The sequence below is a fragment of the Rhinopithecus roxellana genome, chromosome 12, assembly GCF_007565055.1.
Source record: "Rhinopithecus roxellana isolate Shanxi Qingling chromosome 12, ASM756505v1, whole genome shotgun sequence".
NCBI lineage: Eukaryota > Metazoa > Chordata > Mammalia > Primates > Cercopithecidae > Rhinopithecus > Rhinopithecus roxellana.
Genome location: NC_044560.1, coordinates 110,284,875 through 110,300,497, shown reverse-complemented (window position 1 = coordinate 110,300,497; position 15,623 = coordinate 110,284,875). Strand labels below are relative to the sequence as shown.

Genomic DNA, 15,623 nt, shown 5'->3' with positions numbered 1-15,623 from the left:
AATAAAAAACCCAGTCTACACACACAGGACCCCCATCTCCATCGAGCAAAAGGAACCCAATTTACAACCAGAGAATCCCCATCTCCACCAGAGATGCCCCCCAATCACTTATAGAAAAAGAAACCTGCTGAGTGAAGGGGATCCCTTACCCCAACAGATATGAGACCGACCCCATCTCATACAAGGAAGGAAACTCCTGTCACAAACGAAAGGGGACCTTCTTCTCCATGCAGAATCGAGACCCTCGCCCTAAACCAATGTGGGAACCCCCATCCCGCACAGCAAAGGGAGCCTCCTCCTCACACAGCGAAGGCTCCTCCTTCTCCCAACCCTACAAAGGGGGGGCCCCAAATCCCCATTCAGAAAAGAACAGCCCCATCCCCACAGGGAGGGGGTCCTGGCACCACCTGGTTTTGCCTCAGGCATGTCGGGGGACCTCCTCCCGCTCCTCTGACCGCAGCCGCATCCCGCTAGGCCCTAGGGAGGACAGGTGGGCCCCTGAGGGGAGCCTTTTAATGAGTCCTGAGACTCCCAGAAGGCTCCGGGAGGCATCAGACCATAGGGCCGCCCCACATTCCGCCCGCATGTTCTAAAGGGCGAGAAATAACAGCTGGACCTAGGGAGATGGCTGAGAGCCAGGTCCCCAAGGAGGAGGGGCTGGGGCTCGGACACCTGGGTCTGAGGAAGGAGGGGCTGGGGCTCGGACACCTGGGTCTGAGGGAGGAGGGGCCTGGGGTTCGGACTCCAGGATCTCAGGGAGGAGGGGACTGGGTGCTTGGACCCCTGAGTCTGGGAGCAGAAGCAGCTGGGGTCCCAGATTCTTGGGTTCCCTAGAAAGGATAAGCGCCTGGACGCCTGGGTCCCAGGAGGAGGAAGAGGAAGAGACTAAGGGTCTCAAGGGGGCAAGGGCTGCGGGCCAGAGCTCTGGCATGAAGCAGGCGGGGGAGGGACAGGGTCTAGGAAGCCATTCTTAGCATCTGCAAGTCAGGAGTTTTCGGGAAACCGGAGCCGGGAGGGAGGGTCCGGTTTCCCAGCCTAGGCAGGACGGCGGCGGGGGGAGGAGGTCCCTGCGCCTCCGGGGAGGGCGCCGGGGCTCTGGGACTCCGGAGTTTCGCGCCCCGGGCGTGGGCAAACCAGAAGAGCTGGGGCCCCGGCCATCTGGGACCCCGAACTGGCCGCCGCCCCTCCTGGGACCGCTCCGCGCGACTCTTCCCGGAGCGCGCACTGCCGGCACCGGACGCGGGTAGGGGGTGGGCGTCCCCGGCGGGGGCGGGTGGGAGGCTGGGAAGGCCCTGGAGGGCTGCCCGGACGTTGGCGCCCTTCCCGGCAAGGGGACCTGTGACTTTCTGAATGGGGTAGCTCTGGACGCGGCGGGGAGCCGAGGGGGCGGAGCCTGGGGAGGGGCGGGGCTTGGGGACGCCAGGTGTTGTGGGAAGGAGGGAAAGGGTGTTGGGGAGTTAGGGTTAAGGCGGGGGTCTGCCTGGCTAGTAACGCGGCGTGAGGGACCCGGTGTGAGGAAAAACAAGTCCCTCACCTTTTTCTTCCTGTTCATCTTCCCCCTCCTCCTTTTCCAAAACCCCCTACGAGCCGGAAACTTCTCCGCCTCCAGGAAGGGTCCAGCCAATCCGACGTCAGCCCCGCGTGATGTCACGGGTTGCCAGGCAGACTGCCACTGCGCTCCCGAGAGCCCCGCTAAGTTGGGGAGGGGCCCAGGCCTGCAGTGCCGCGGCCACCTGAAGCCTCGCGCCCCTCGCCGCCAGCCCGAAGACTCAATTCAGAGGGAAGGGGACAGAGACCCAGATGGAAGGGGAAGCGAGGAGGTGGAGAACTTCAATTGGCAGGAAGGCAGGAAGACATAAAACAAACGGAACCCCCTGTGCCTGCACGTCAAGCCTCTTATTTCTCGGCATTCAAGGTTCAGACAGGTTTTGTTGTATAGTCTTTTTGTGATTTGTTTGTTTCTGAGACAGGGTCTCGCCCCGTCTGGAGTGCAAGGGCACGATCACGGCTCACTGCAGCCTCAACTTCCTGTGCTCAAGTGACCCTCCCACCTCAGTAGTTCCGAGTAGCTGGAACTACAGGCATACACCAACACACCCCGCTAATTTTTTAATTTTTTTGTAGACGGGTAGGGAGGGGTCTCACTATCTTGCTCAGGCTGGTTTTGAACTCCTGGACTCAAGCGATCTTCCTGCCTCGGCCCCCCAAAGTGTTGGGATTTCAGAGCCACCGACCAGCATATAATTGTCTCTTTGAACTCCTCTCTCATCACCACCCGTGATGTCACGGTGTCTCTGAGAGCCAGCGGCCCCAGTGGAGGGGCAGGATTGCAGTACCTGACAAAAGGCCCAGGAGGTTTGTCTACTTCGATGTGTCTTATTTTATTCCACATTTAGGGTGACAATGACAGCTCTTGTAAAAAGTACTTTCTTCGTTGCAGGGGCCCTGGGAAGGACGTTTTACCTGCCCTTCCTCCCTCCTCCTCCCCACTCATTCTCTTGAGGGCTGGTCCCAGCCTGGGCTCTGCCACCAGCTGCTGTGTGCCTCCACATGGACTTCTCGTGTCTCTGGGTCATCGGTATTCCTTCCTCCTCCTCCTCCTGGGAGTGGGGTGGATTTCAGGCAGTGTCAAAGGCTCAACAGGGGCTGCAACAGCTTTTTTTTTTTTTTTTTTTTTGAGACAGAGTTTAGCTCTTGTCGCCCAGGCTGGATTGCAGGGCACGAACTCAGCTCACTGCAACCTCTGCCTCCCAGGTTCTAAGCGATTCTCCTGCCTCAGCCTCCCAGGTAGCTGGGAGTACAGCCATGTGCCACCACGCCCAGCTAATTTTGTATTTTTAGTAGAGACAGGGTTTCACCATGTTGGTCAGCCTGGTCTTGAACTCCTGACCTCAGGTGATCCACCTGCATCGGCCTCCCAAAGTGCTGGGATTACAGGTGTGAGCCACTGTACTGGGCCAGAAAGGCTTTTTGAGATCTTCCTCCTCTTTCTCTCTGTTTTTCACAGAAGGCACAAACTAAGGTTGGGAAGCAGCAAGTCATTCACCCTAGATCCACCTGTCCACCCGGGCTCCAGGACCTCTGGCCTCTTGGCCCTCAGCCTTTGACACTCCCTGGGGGTCACAACCAGTGCTCCATAGTCCACCCAGGCTTCAGTTCCAGCTGGGTTTATACAGTGATCTAAAGCAAACAGGCTTCAGAAGCTGCTGGGGTAAGATAGCCAGGGATGGCCGTGACTGGGGCAGACTGGAGAACAAATATCCCATTAGGAAAGGCTACTGTCCTCCTGTTCCAGCTCCCCACCACCCCTCCAAAAACTGGCCCACTCTCTCCAGATCGTCCAAAGTTTTAAGTGAAGGTAGAAATCTGGGTTATGCAAAGTCTCCCTATTTTGAATGGTCTGCTGTTTTTTTATTGTTGTTGTTTTCAGATGGAGTCTCACTCTGTGGCCCAGGCTGGAGTGCAGTGGCGCCAATCTAGGCTTACTGCAACCTCTGCCTCCTGGGTTCAAGTGATTCTTCTGCCTCAGCCCCCTGAGTAGCTGGGACTACAGGCACGCGCCACCACGCCCGGCTAATTTTTGTATTTTTAGTAGAGACAGGGTTTTCACTATGTTGGCCAGGATGGTCTCGGTCTCTCAACCTCGTGATCCGCCCACCTCAGCCTCCCAAAGTACTGGGATTACAGGCATGAGCCACCGTGCCCGGCCTTGTTTTTTGTTTTTAAGACAGTGTCTCGCTCTGTCGCCCAGGCTGGAGTGCAGTGGCACGATTACAGCTCACCACAGCCTCGACTTCCTTGGCTCAAGAGATCCTCCCACCTCAGCCTCCTGAGCAGTTGGGAGCACAGGTGTGCACCCCCATGCCTGACTAATTTTTTTTTTTTTTTATGTTTTGTAGAGATGAGGTCTCATTATGTTGCCCAGGCTGGTCTTGAACGTCTGGGTTCAAGCCATCCCCCTGCCTCACCTCCCAAAGTGCTGGGATTACAGGTGTGAGCCACTGCCCAGCTGATGGTCTGCTTTAATGTGGATCCCTCACACCTCCACCGCCAAATGCTACTTTGAACTAAAGAGACCATCACCAGGGACCAAGGCCTGGGTTGGGGGACAGGGGGTGACCACCTTGAGACCTCTGGTTAGAAATGACATGGGTGGGGAGCTGCCATGATCACCCAACAATCAGTCATGTGGCCAGAGTGGTCCTCAGCATAGCCATAGGGAGGGCCACCAGGAAGGGTAGGGTCCCCATGAGAACTCAGTCTTTGTGGGGTCCCTGAAAGGGCATATCAGATGGACAGCCTAGGTGGTCTCAGATGTGATTAGAGGATCCCAGATATGACAAGGGTGTCCCTGACAGGGCCCAGACAAGACACATTTCACTGACTTCCCCATCCCCCAGCACCCCAGACCTTTCAAGAGTGATTTCAGACATGACAAAAGGATCTTGGAGGAGCCCTAGATGTGATTGGGGAACTCCAGACACATAAAAAGGGACAGCAGAATGGTTCCAGAGAATTGGGGGATCTCAAAGATGAGGAGACAGATGTGGCAACACAGCCATAGAGATCTGAGATGATAACAGCTCCCAGAGGGCCCCAGACATTAACGAGGAGATCTCAGATCCGACAAGAGGGACCCCTGGACAGGGCTCAGGGTTGCCAGCAGGGCCCCCACCCCAGATGAGATTGAGGGTTTACAGACACACGGGGATCTTAAAAAGGTCCCAGGCCTCACTGGGGAATCAGGTATGACAAGAAAATCCCAGAGAAGCTCTTGGGATTCTGGAAAAACTGCTACCCTGCCTCCCCTAGTATAGTGGTCCATAGGTCCTGTCACCCAAAACCTGAGGATCCTGGGGAGTCTGTACATGACAAAGAAATCCCAGAGGGACCCCAGGTACAAGTGGGGAATCCCAGACAGGCCCGGGCTGGGCTTGGGGATTATGGCAGGGCAGCACTCCCCCTACCCCCAAAAGGTGGGGATGCATAAGTCATATCAGGTAGGGTGTGGGGATGCCCTTTTTCTTCCAGGGGGATCCTGGCTGAGACGTGAGGTCCCCCAGCGGCTCCACGGGTGGGAGCCTCGGGTGTGCTCAGGCCCGGCGGGCTGCAGGCAGCAGCGCGCTGTCGAACTGGTAGGTGAGCTTGCGCTTGACCTTGCGGATCTCGCCGGTCTTGGCGTAGTTTCGGAGGGCGCGCGCCAGCTTCTGGTAGGTCATGCGCTTGCGGTTCCCCTTCTGCTGGCCCCAGCGGCGCGCCAGGAGCTCCTTGTGCTTGGAGGAGAACTGGAAGACGCCGGCGCCCGGCTCCACCCACCACACGCACTCACGCATGTCCCCGCGCGTCAGCAGCCCCAGCAGGAACTGGTACAGGCGCAGCTTCTTACGGGTCCCTGCGGTGAGGTTGGGGGCACGCGTTAGGCGAGGGGTCCCTAAGGCCCCGCCTTCCCCATCCACCCTCCTCTGAGACTTCCGCCCCGGCCTCTGTCTCCAGGATCTGAGAAGTGGGGTGAGGAAGTGGCTGTTACATACTCCTGGCTCTGCGCCCCTCACCACGGGGGCAAGTCACTCCCTCTGCCCCAAGCTGTCCTCCCCAGGCCCCCTCCGGAGTTCTGTGCTTTAATGTTCGAGATTTACATCTGTGCTGCCTTCCGCCCTGCGGCCAGCACGTAATAGTCCCTATTTGTTGAGCTAGTGGATGAGTTTGTGAAATGGGTTGACAGCGCTGCTCAAAGGATTATAACGGAGAGGCAAACAGATCTGGAGGCAGTTGCATTGGCCTGGCTATCTCTCCTGCTTCTGGTCTCCCAGCCTCTCAGCCCAAACCAGGACAGGGTCCCGGGAAGAGGCCAGGGCACCTGACTCCTGGGCTCCTAGGCTTTTCTTTGTTTTTGAGACAGACTCTTGCTCTGTGGCCCAGGCTGAAGTGCAATGGCCCAATCTCGGCTCACTGCAGCCTCTGCCTCCCGGGTTCAAGCAATTCTCCTGCCTTAGCCTCCCGAGTAGTTGGGGCTACAGACATGCACCACCACTCCTGGCTTATTTTTATATTTTTAGTAGAGACAGGGTTTCTGTTGGCTAGGCTGGTCTCGAACTCCTGGCCTCGGGTGATCCGCCCGCCTGGGCCTCCCAAAGTGCTGGGATTACAGGTGTGAGCCTCTGCGCCCAGCCAATAACTGGGAGTTTCAGAGCAGGGCACTGGCTACAAGAATCCCATCTCTGCCATTTTACAGCAGTGTGACCTTGGGGTGGTGACATAGTGACTTTTTTTTTTTTTTCAAGGCAGGGTCTCGTTCTGTCACCCAGGTTGGAGTACAGAGGAGCAATCACAGCTCACTGCAGCCTCAACCTCCTGGGCCTAAGCAACCCTCCTGCCCCAGCCTCCCCAGTAGCTGGGACTACAGGTATGCACCATCAGGCTTGGCGAATTGTTTTATTTTTTGTAGATGGTGTCTTACTATGCTGCCCAGGCTGGTCTTGAACTCCTGGCCTCAGGTGATCCTCCCACCTCGGCCTCTGAAAGTGCTGGGATTACAGGTGTGAACCACTGCACCCGGATTGAATTCTTACAATTTTAGGCTGCCTCGGCATTCATTTAAAGTATAAGTTGGGCTGGGCGTGGTGGCTCAAGCCTGTAATCCCAGCACTTCGGGAGGCCGAGACGGGCGGATCACGAGGTCAGGAGATCGAGACCATCCTGGCTAACACGGTGAAACCCCGTCTCTACTAAAAATGCAAAAAACTAGCCGGGCGAGGTGGCGGGCGCCTGTAGTCCCAGCTACTCCGAAGGCTGAGGCAGGAGAATGGCGTGAACCTGGAGGCGGAGCTTGCAGTGAGCAGAGATCCAGCCACTGCACTCCAGCCTGGGCGACAGAGCAAGACTCCGTCTCAAAAAAAAAAAAAAGTATAAGTTGGAGGCTGGGTGCAGTGGGCCATGCCTGTGATCCCAGCACTTTGGAAGGCTGAGGTGGGCGGATCACTTGAGGTCAGGAGTTCGAGACCAGCCTGGCCAACATGATGAAACCCCATTTCTACTAAAAACACAAAAATTAGCTGGGTGTGGTGGCTTATGCCTGTAATCCCAGCTACTGAGATTACAGTAGCTGAGGCAACAAGCTACTGTAATCTCACCAAGCTACTGTAAGCTAGTGCAATGGTATGATCTCAGCTCACTGCAACCTCTGCCTCCTGCACTCAAGCGATTCTCCTGCCTCAGTCTCCCAAAGTGCTGGGATTATAGGCATGAGCCATCGTACCTGGCCTGAACCCACCAATTAAAATTCCCCTCAGGAAACCTGTTTGGTTGACGCCTTGGACCCAATAAAGGCATCAGTCCACTGATCTCTCTCTCTCTCCCTCCCTGCCTGCATTCCCTGACCTGTGTGTGTGTGTGTGTGTGTGTGTGTGTGTGTGTGTGTGTGTGTGTGTGTGTGTCCTCCAGGCGTGCCATGTATGCCCCAGGACCTATAAGCAATAAAACAATTTATTTCCGGCTGGGTGTGGTGGCTCATGCCTGTAACTTCAGCACTTTGGAAGACTGAGGTGGGAAGATAACATAGGCTCAGGAGTTGGAGATCAGCCTGGGCAACATAGCGAGACCTCACCTCTACAAAAATTTAAAAAATTAGTCAGGTGTGGTAGTGTATGCCTGTGGTCCTAACTACTCAAGAGGCTGAGGCAGGAGGATCGATTGAGCCCAGGAGTTTGAGGCAGTAGTGAGCCTAGATTGCGCCACTGCACTTCAGCCTGGGTGACAAATGGAGACCCTGTCTCAAATAAATAAATAAAAATAAATAAAATCTTTATTTCCATCTTGTCTTCCCTAGTCATTGGAGAGATCCTCTCCATCTTAAATGTCCTAAGTTACAACAGTTGACTTAACCTCTTTGCGCTGAAGTCTCCTCAGCCACAAATGAGGCTGTGTGGCCAGGCACAGTGGCTCACGCCTGTAATCCCAGCACTTTGTGAGGCCAAGATCACCTGAGGTCAGGAGCTCAAGACCAGCCTGGCCAACATGGAGAAACCCCATCTCTACTAAAAATACAAAATTTAGCTGGGCATGGTGTGATCCCAGCTACTCCAGAGGCTGAGGCAGGAGAATTGCTTGAACCCAGCAGGTGGAGGTTACAGTGGGCTGAGATTGTGTCACTGCACTCCAGCCTGGGTGACAGAGCGAGACTCTGTCTCAAAAAATAAATTAATTAATTAATTAAATTTGTTTTTTTAATGAGGCTGTGGTTTTGTTTTGTTTTGTTTTGTTTTTGAGACGGAGTCTCGCTCTGTCGCCCAGGCTGGAGTGCAGTGGCCGGATCTCAGCTCACTGCAAGCTCCGCCTCCCGGGTTCACGCCATTCTCCTGCCTCAGCCTCCCGAGTAGCTGGGACTACAGGCGCCCGCCAGGTCGCCCGGCTAGTTTTTTGTATTTTTAGTAGAGACGGGGTTTCACCGTGTTAGCCAGGATGGTCTCGATCTCCTGACCTCGTGATCCGCCCGCCTCGGCCTCCCAAAGTGCTGGGATTACAGGCTTGAGCCACCGCGCCCGGCTGGTTTTGTTTGTTTTGAGATGGAGTCTCGCTCTATCACCCAGGCTGCAGTGCAGTGGTGTGATCTCGGCTCACTGCAACCTTTGCCTCCTGGGTTCCAGCAATTCTCCCGCCTCAGCCTCCTGAGTAGCTGGGATTATAGGCACGTACTACCATGCTCCACTAATTTTTGTTTTTTTTTTTTTTTTTTTTTTTTGAGACGGAGTCTTGCTCTGCCGCCCAGGCTGGAGTGCAGTGGCCAGCTCTCAGCTCACTGCAAGCTCCGCCTCCCGGGTTCACGCCATTCTCCTGTCTCAGCCTCCCGAGTAGCTGGGACTACAGGCGCCCGCCTCGTCGCCCGGCTAGTTTTTTGTATTTTTTAGTAGAGACGGGGTTTCACCGTATTAGCCAGGATGGTCTCGATCTCCTGACCTCATGATCCGCCCGTCTCGGCCTCCCAAAGTGCTGGGATTACAGACTTGAGCCACCGCGCCCCGCCTAATTTTTTTTTTTTTTAGATGGAGTCTCACTCTGTCGCCAGGCTGGACTTCAGTGGCAAGATCTCGGCTTCCTGCAACCTCTGCCTCCTGGGTTCAAGTGATTCTTCTGCCTCCGCTTCCCGAGTAGCTGGGACTACAGGTGCGCACCACCACGCCCAACTAATTTTTGTAGTTTTAGTAGATGTGAGGTTTCACCATGTTGGCCAGGATGGTCTCAATCTCTTGACCTCATGATCCACCCACCTCAGCCTCTCAAAGTGCTGGGATTAAAGGCGTGAGCCACTGCGCCCGGCCTAATTTTTGTATTTTTAGTAGAGATGGGGTTTTGCCATGTTGGCCAGGCTGGTCTCGAACTCCTGACCTCAGGTCCTGCCCCACTCAGCCTCCCAAACTGTTGGGATTACAGGCGTGAGCCACCACACCCAGCCTGTGTGTTGATTTTTACAATCCACTGTGGTGCATGTAGGGCCAGGTGCTTTGCAAGGTGCTTTACAATTATGAGCTTATTTAATCTCCATCATAACCCCGTGAGATAGGGACAATGACAATGATGCTCACTTCACAGATGAGAAAGCGAGGCCCAGGCACAGAAAGTAAGGAATGATCTCAGCTTTCTTGGGGTTGAGCATAAAGGATATTGGGCACATGGGCAGGGCAAGGGTTGAAGCGTTGGGGGTTGACAGCGTTATTATTTCTGTTGCTGTGGTGTCAGGAATGATGGGGAAGAGGTCGACTTATTGAAGTGCTCACTCTGTGCCTGGCACTGCTGTCCCATTTACACTTATTATCCCATCTAATCCTCCCAACGACCTCAGGAGGGTAGACACTATCACCTCCATCACCATCGCACAGACAGGAAACCTGGGCACAGAGAGGTAGAGACACTTACCCAAGGTCACACAGCCAGCAGGTGGTGTGGATCTGGGAGCTGCCTGGAGTGCTGGCGTATATGTAGAGGCCCAGGAAGCCATGGTGCTCTCAGCCCCCCAACCATCTCCAGCTGGCATCTCCCCCACCCCAGCCACTCCCGCATACCTGCCTCGGATCCCTTCCCCTCGGGGCCAGCCACGAGGGCCTCATCCGACTCGCTGTCTGAGACCTCCAGGGCAGGGCTGTCCAACGGTAAGTCTTCCTCCTCTGATAGTACGGGGCTGGGGTACGGGGCATATGCCGGGGAACCCAGGGTCTGCGGAAGGTCAGGGTCACTTGCACGTCCAGGGACCCCTTGTCTCCCTCCACTTCCTCCTCTCAGGCCAAGGCGGTGGCCCTCCTGGCTCTGGTCTCCCTCTTTGTTGACAGCGTGGACTCTGGCCTTTGTTCAGATCACCACGTTGTGGCCAGGGGACACCTGAGGCACCTCCTCAAAGCTGGCCCAACACAGGTAATGTGAGGCTGCCCTGTCCCTGGCTTCCTGTCACTACCTCTCTTGACTCACTTGTTCAGAGGGGCAACAACAGAACGGAACCTGGGAGGCTGCTGCAGGGGTCACTATGTGCAGTCTCTGTGCAGTACCTGGCACCCAGCACACCTCAGCCAAATGACTGAGCTTGAGTTTTCTTTTCTTTTCTTGTCTTTTTTTTTTTTTTTTTTTTTTTTTTTGAGACAGGATCTTGCTCTGTTGCCCAGGCTGGAGTGCAGTGGGATGATCTCCACTCACCACAGCCTTGACCTTCTGGGCTCAAGCAATCCTCCTCCCACCTCAGCCTCTCAAGTAGCTGGGATTACAGGCGTGCACCACCACACCTTATTTGGGCTTGATTTCAACTGTCCCCTTACCACTCACCTGGCTGGCGAAGTCCTCCGTGGGGTATGCAGGGAGGCCAGGCCCTGGGGCCTCCAGGCTGGGGGCCAGTTCGAGGTTCCCTGCAGGGCTGTAGGTGGGGGGTCCATAGCAGAGCTGGGCAGCCTGGGAGTGGCTAAAAGCGGCTGCTGCTGGGTCAAAGGCTTCATAGGGGGCGGCTGGGACAGGTGGGGCCACAGTCCAGTCCCACAGGGAGTCTGGGGGAGGGGCACTGAGTCAGAAGCTGGGAGGTCTGAGGGAGGCCTCCTCCCAGTTGAAGCCCCCAGCACAGAGAGGCCATTATAGGCTGTGCAAATTTCTGACCCCAGGATTTGCATGGGGGAGCAGATGGGTGGGAGAGGAAAGGGGAGGAGGGCTACAGGCCCGGGCCACCTTTATCCTGTTGTGCTAGGTGATGACCTCCCCTGGGCCTCAGCTCCCCCATCTGTGAAATGGGCCCCAAGGCAGGAAGGGTACTGGGCTGGGGTCACTCACCAGGAGCCCCCTCTGAGTCAGGGTAGCTGGAATGCTTGCAGCTGTCCAGGTCATAGAAGACGCCATCTGGGTACTGGTACGGGGTGCAGGAGGGAAGAGGGGTCATCCCAGGCCTTGGGGACTCCCAACCCCCACCCTGGACCCTTGGGGAGACTCCAGCACAGACAGGGGAGAGAAGAGGGGACGCTGGAGAGATTAGAGCAACAAAGAGACACAGAGACTAGGCATCAGAGACAGGGACAGAGAGACAGAGATACAGGGAGTAGAGACACAACCCAACAGGGACACACAGCAACCAGCTCCTGCTAAGACAGTGGGCTCCCAAGAACCCCAGCCCCTCACTGGCACACAGTCAGCACATCAGGGCACCTGGAGAAGGGGTGGAAGAACTTTCCCAGCCTTGCCTGTCTGGGGGCCCTGGAGGTGAAGGGCAAGGGGAAATGGAAGTGTTTCACTTAGCAGAAGCAGGGGTCAATGCTTTTTAAATACACCTCCAGGCCGGGCGTGGTGGCTCACGCCTATCATCCCAACATTTTGGGAGGCCGAGGCGGGCAGATCACCTGAGGTCAGGAGTTTGAGACCAGTCTAGCCAACATGGTGAAATCCCATCTCTACTAAAAATACAAAAATTAGCCAGGCGCAGTGGTTTACGCCTGTAATCCCAGCACTTTGGGAGGCTAAGGCCAGCGAATCACCTGAGGTCAGGAGTTCGAGACCAGCCTGCTCAATATGGTGACGCCCCATCTCTACTGAAAATACAAAACTTAGCTGGATGTGGTGGCAGGTGCCTGTAATCCCAGCTACTCTGGAGGCTGAGGCAGGAGAATCACTTGAACTTGAGACGTGGAGGTTGCAGTGAGCTGAGATTGCACCACTGCACTCCAGCCTGGGTGACAGAGTGAGACTTTGTCTCAAAAAATAAATAAATAGGCCGGGTACAGAGGCCCACGCCTGTAATCCCAGCACTTTGGGAGGCCAAGGCAGACGGATCTTGAGGTCAGGAGATTGATACCAGCCTGGCCAACATGGTATTTTGTATTTTGTAAAAATATAAAAATTAGCCAGGCATGGTGGTGCACACCTGTAGTCCCAGTTACTTGGGAGGCTGTGAAGTAGGAGAATTGCTTGAACCCAGGAGGCGAAGGTTGCAGTGAGCTGAGATCATGCCACTGTACTCCAGCCTGGCGACAGAGCAAGACTGTCTCAATAAATAAATAAACCTCCATATGTTGATTTGCCCGAAGAATCATGTGTTGTTGCTTCAAGAACTCGAGTCCAGGAAAAACTAAAGCTAGATCCACACCATGCCTAGGACCTGGCAGTCTCACTCCTTGGCATTTAATCAAGAGAACTGAAAATGGATGTGCACAAAATAGCCTTGTTCCAGAATCATCCCAGCAGCTTTATTATGAGTCTCCAACTGGAAACAGCCCAGGCATCATCAGCAGAAGGGATAAACAAACTGTGGTGTGGGCTGATCATAGAGTACTATACAGCAAGGAAAAAGGACAAACACTGACACACATTTCATGTTGAGTGAGGGAAGCCAGACCCCAAAAGGGACATGCTGTATGACTCACTTTACATAAAGTTCAAAAGCAGGCAGCCAGTGTGGTGGTTCACACCTGTAATCCCAGCAATTGGGAGGCTGAGGTGGGAGGATCAGTTGAGCTCAGGAGTTTGAAACCAGCCTGGATAACCTGGTGAAACCCTGTCTCCACTAAAAATACAAAAATTAGCCAGGTGTGGTGGTGCGTGCCTGTAATCCCAGCTACTTGGGAGGCTGAGGCAGGAGAATTGCTTGAATCTGGGAGGTGAAGGTTGCAGTGAGCCAAGACGGTACCACTGCACTCCAGCCTGGGTGACAGAGTGAGACTCCTTCTCAAAAAAAAAAAAAAAAAAAAAAAAGAGCAGGCAAAACAAATTACAACTTGGTGGCGGAAAACATCAGAGAAAGGTATTGACTGAGAAGGGACAGGAAGGAACATTTCAGAGATGGAAATGTTCGGCATCTTGATCTGGCTTGTGGCTACACGGTGTATAGATAATGCAAAAACTCACTGAAGCGTCCACAAGATTTGTCACTTTACTGACTTGTTAGTTACACTTCAATTAAAAAAACAAAAAACAAAAAAGCATGACTGGGGTGTGAATGTGGAGGGGCATGCACAGGGGGTTTCTTTCAAGCACATCAGACGGGGTTGTGGGTTCAAGGGTGTTGGATATAGTATTCTGTGTCTGAACTATTACAGAACACAATTTTTAAAACTATGAACAAACAAGAAGGAAAGGAACATGAAAATACATTTGCTGAATGTGGGATGGGCAGAGAGAGACGCAAAGCCACAAGGAAGTGGATTCAGCCTGAGAGAGGGAGAGAGACATCAAAAATATGGATGGGGGTGGCAGGAGATACCGAGGGGGAGCTCAGAAACAAAGTGTCAGGAAGAGGCGGGAGGGGAAACTGAGGAAGGAAGCAAATGACTTGTCTGAGGGAGGTCACCATGGGCCACCTCTCCCTGGCTCCCAGGGGCCCCAACTCACCAGACAGCTGAAGTGTGGCCCGTCAAGCCTGGAAGGGGAGAAACACAGGGGCATGCTGAGGCTGCCTCCAGCCACCTGAGTCTCAAAGTGGTTGGGGGCTGACGGGGAGGCGGCAGCAGCTGTGACCACCACAGCCCTGTGTGAGGGACGAGCCCCACCACATTCACCGGACTCCCCCACTACCCCCTGCTGGGACAGGAAGTGGGGGGGAGGCAAATGTCCCCCTCCTCCCCAGGATTTGCATAGACACCCTGGTGGGGAGGGGCAGGGAAAGTGAGGGAGAGAAAGTCCCGGAAGGGAGGTGTGGGGATGGAGAGGGGGCCTGGGTCAAGTGGGGCCTTGGTGGCGAGTCAGTTAAATGAGTCCAGCTTGGACCAGAGGAGAGGGATGGAGAGATGTCTGGGTGGAGAGGGGGAAACCCAGAGGAGTCTCAGATGAGGAGGCTCCAGGAGAGGTGGGACAGGGAGAAAGGTGTGCAAAGGGGCATTCACGCCCGGAGGCAGGGAGGATTCCTGGAGCCCCAGATGGAGGGTGAGGCAGAAGGAGACCAAAAGGCAGGGAGAGCGAGAACTGGAGATAGAGACACAGAGACAGGCGGAGACAGAGCAACAGGCAGAACGCTGAGAACCAGGAGATGCCAGATAGAGCGAACAGATACGGGAACTCAGGGAGAGGGGAAGAGTTATGGCTGGACAGAGTGAGAGCCACGAAGGACGCCCCCAGGAGGGCTCGCTAGCAAGTGTCCCAAGGAAATGAGATCTTTGGGGAACAGGAAGGACAGGGACTGGGGGGATGGAGGAGAGTCCCAGCAAGGGCATGCTAGCAAGTGTCCTGGGGAAATGAGACCCCTCCCCTCCACTCCCACCCACCTGCCCTGAGGAGCAGAGACCCCTGCCCATGGGTAAGGCCCCACAGAGGGGCAGGGCAGGTGGGGACCCCGGGTGCAGGTTTGGGGGCCCTCACTTACTGTGCAGCCTCCAGGGCGAGCATGGTGGTGCCGGGCAGGCTGTTTGCCGCCCGCTGCAGCCGCCAACCCTATTTATATCTTGGCCCAGCCCCTACGGGGGGAGGAAGGTGCCCGCTGTCCACAAGCTCGGCCCTCCTCAAAAATCCCCTCAGGGAGGGGGTCAGGGGAGGGGGCTGGATTGCACAACCCCTTTGTCACGTGGCAGGGAGGGCGGGCCAGAGGCTGTCTGGATTTGGGGATCCCCGTGGGGCTGGGTTTGGGGGGCTGACCTTGAGGGCTGGAGATGGGACAGAAGCTGGATTTGGGGGAATCCTGAAAGTCAGGGAAGGGCTGGGGTTCACTGAAGAGGAGAATCAGGAAACAGAGGATCTGGACCCAGGAGTCGAATTCCAGCAGCAGCAGGCTGGGGGCCCGAGGAGAAAGCACAAGACTCTCCCGCGGGATGTGTGAGGTGACGGGAGGGCTGAGGGTGTCTGAGGGCATTCAGAGGCTGCGGGGATAGAGATGGGAGTCGCTGGGGGGAAACCCAGACCCAAAGCCCATTGCCAGGACCTCGACGTGGAAACATCGTGGGTGTGTGGCCCGGTGGGGGGCAAGGGGGGGTCCTCTTGGCTGTGCTGGGGAGTGGAAGCCCCGGTGAGCCTGGGGCTGCCCCAAGGCCTGGAGGAAACAGGTCAGCACCTGGAGGGCGGGGCAGCCACCAGGGTCCCCAGGGTCATCACCAGGGAGGGCTGGACCGGGGCCAGACACCTGGGGGTCCTAAGCAGGATAGAGAAGCACCGGTATAGGTGTTCATTCAGGGCCAGAGAGGAAACAG

The 15,623-nt window shown here is 55.5% G+C and overlaps 2 protein-coding genes across 5 annotated transcripts in view; both read right to left on the bottom strand.

The window, feature by feature from the left end:
* The window catches only part of MYBPC2 (myosin binding protein C, fast type), a 36,980-nt gene extending 36,471 nt beyond the window's left edge, over positions 1–509 (bottom strand). The window contains exon 1 of the mRNA XM_010369547.1: positions 408–509. Coding sequence (XP_010367849.1) covers positions 408–426 — 19 coding nt within the window. The 5' untranslated portion in view covers positions 427–509. The remainder of the gene's footprint in view (positions 1–407) is intronic.
* A 1,588-nt stretch (positions 510–2,097) lies between these two features.
* Positions 2,098–15,623, bottom strand: part of SPIB (Spi-B transcription factor) — a 48,301-nt gene continuing 34,775 nt past the window's right edge. Inside the window, exons 1-6 of one of the 4 annotated variants that reach the window (XM_010369542.2) lie at positions 14,807–14,889; positions 13,840–13,867; positions 11,296–11,368; positions 10,804–11,018; positions 10,056–10,206; positions 2,357–5,392 (exon numbers count right to left, since the gene is read on the bottom strand). In XM_010369542.2, coding sequence (XP_010367844.1) covers positions 5,094–5,392; positions 10,056–10,206; positions 10,804–11,018; positions 11,296–11,368; positions 13,840–13,867; positions 14,807–14,829 — 789 coding nt within the window. In that variant the 5' untranslated portion in view covers positions 14,830–14,889 and the 3' untranslated portion in view covers positions 2,357–5,093. Of the gene's footprint in view, positions 5,393–10,055; positions 10,207–10,803; positions 11,019–11,295; positions 11,369–13,839; positions 13,868–14,806; positions 14,890–15,623 lie in introns of those variants that run through there. The other 3 variants (XM_030913339.1, XM_030913340.1, XM_030913341.1) reach the window with 3 other exon arrangements.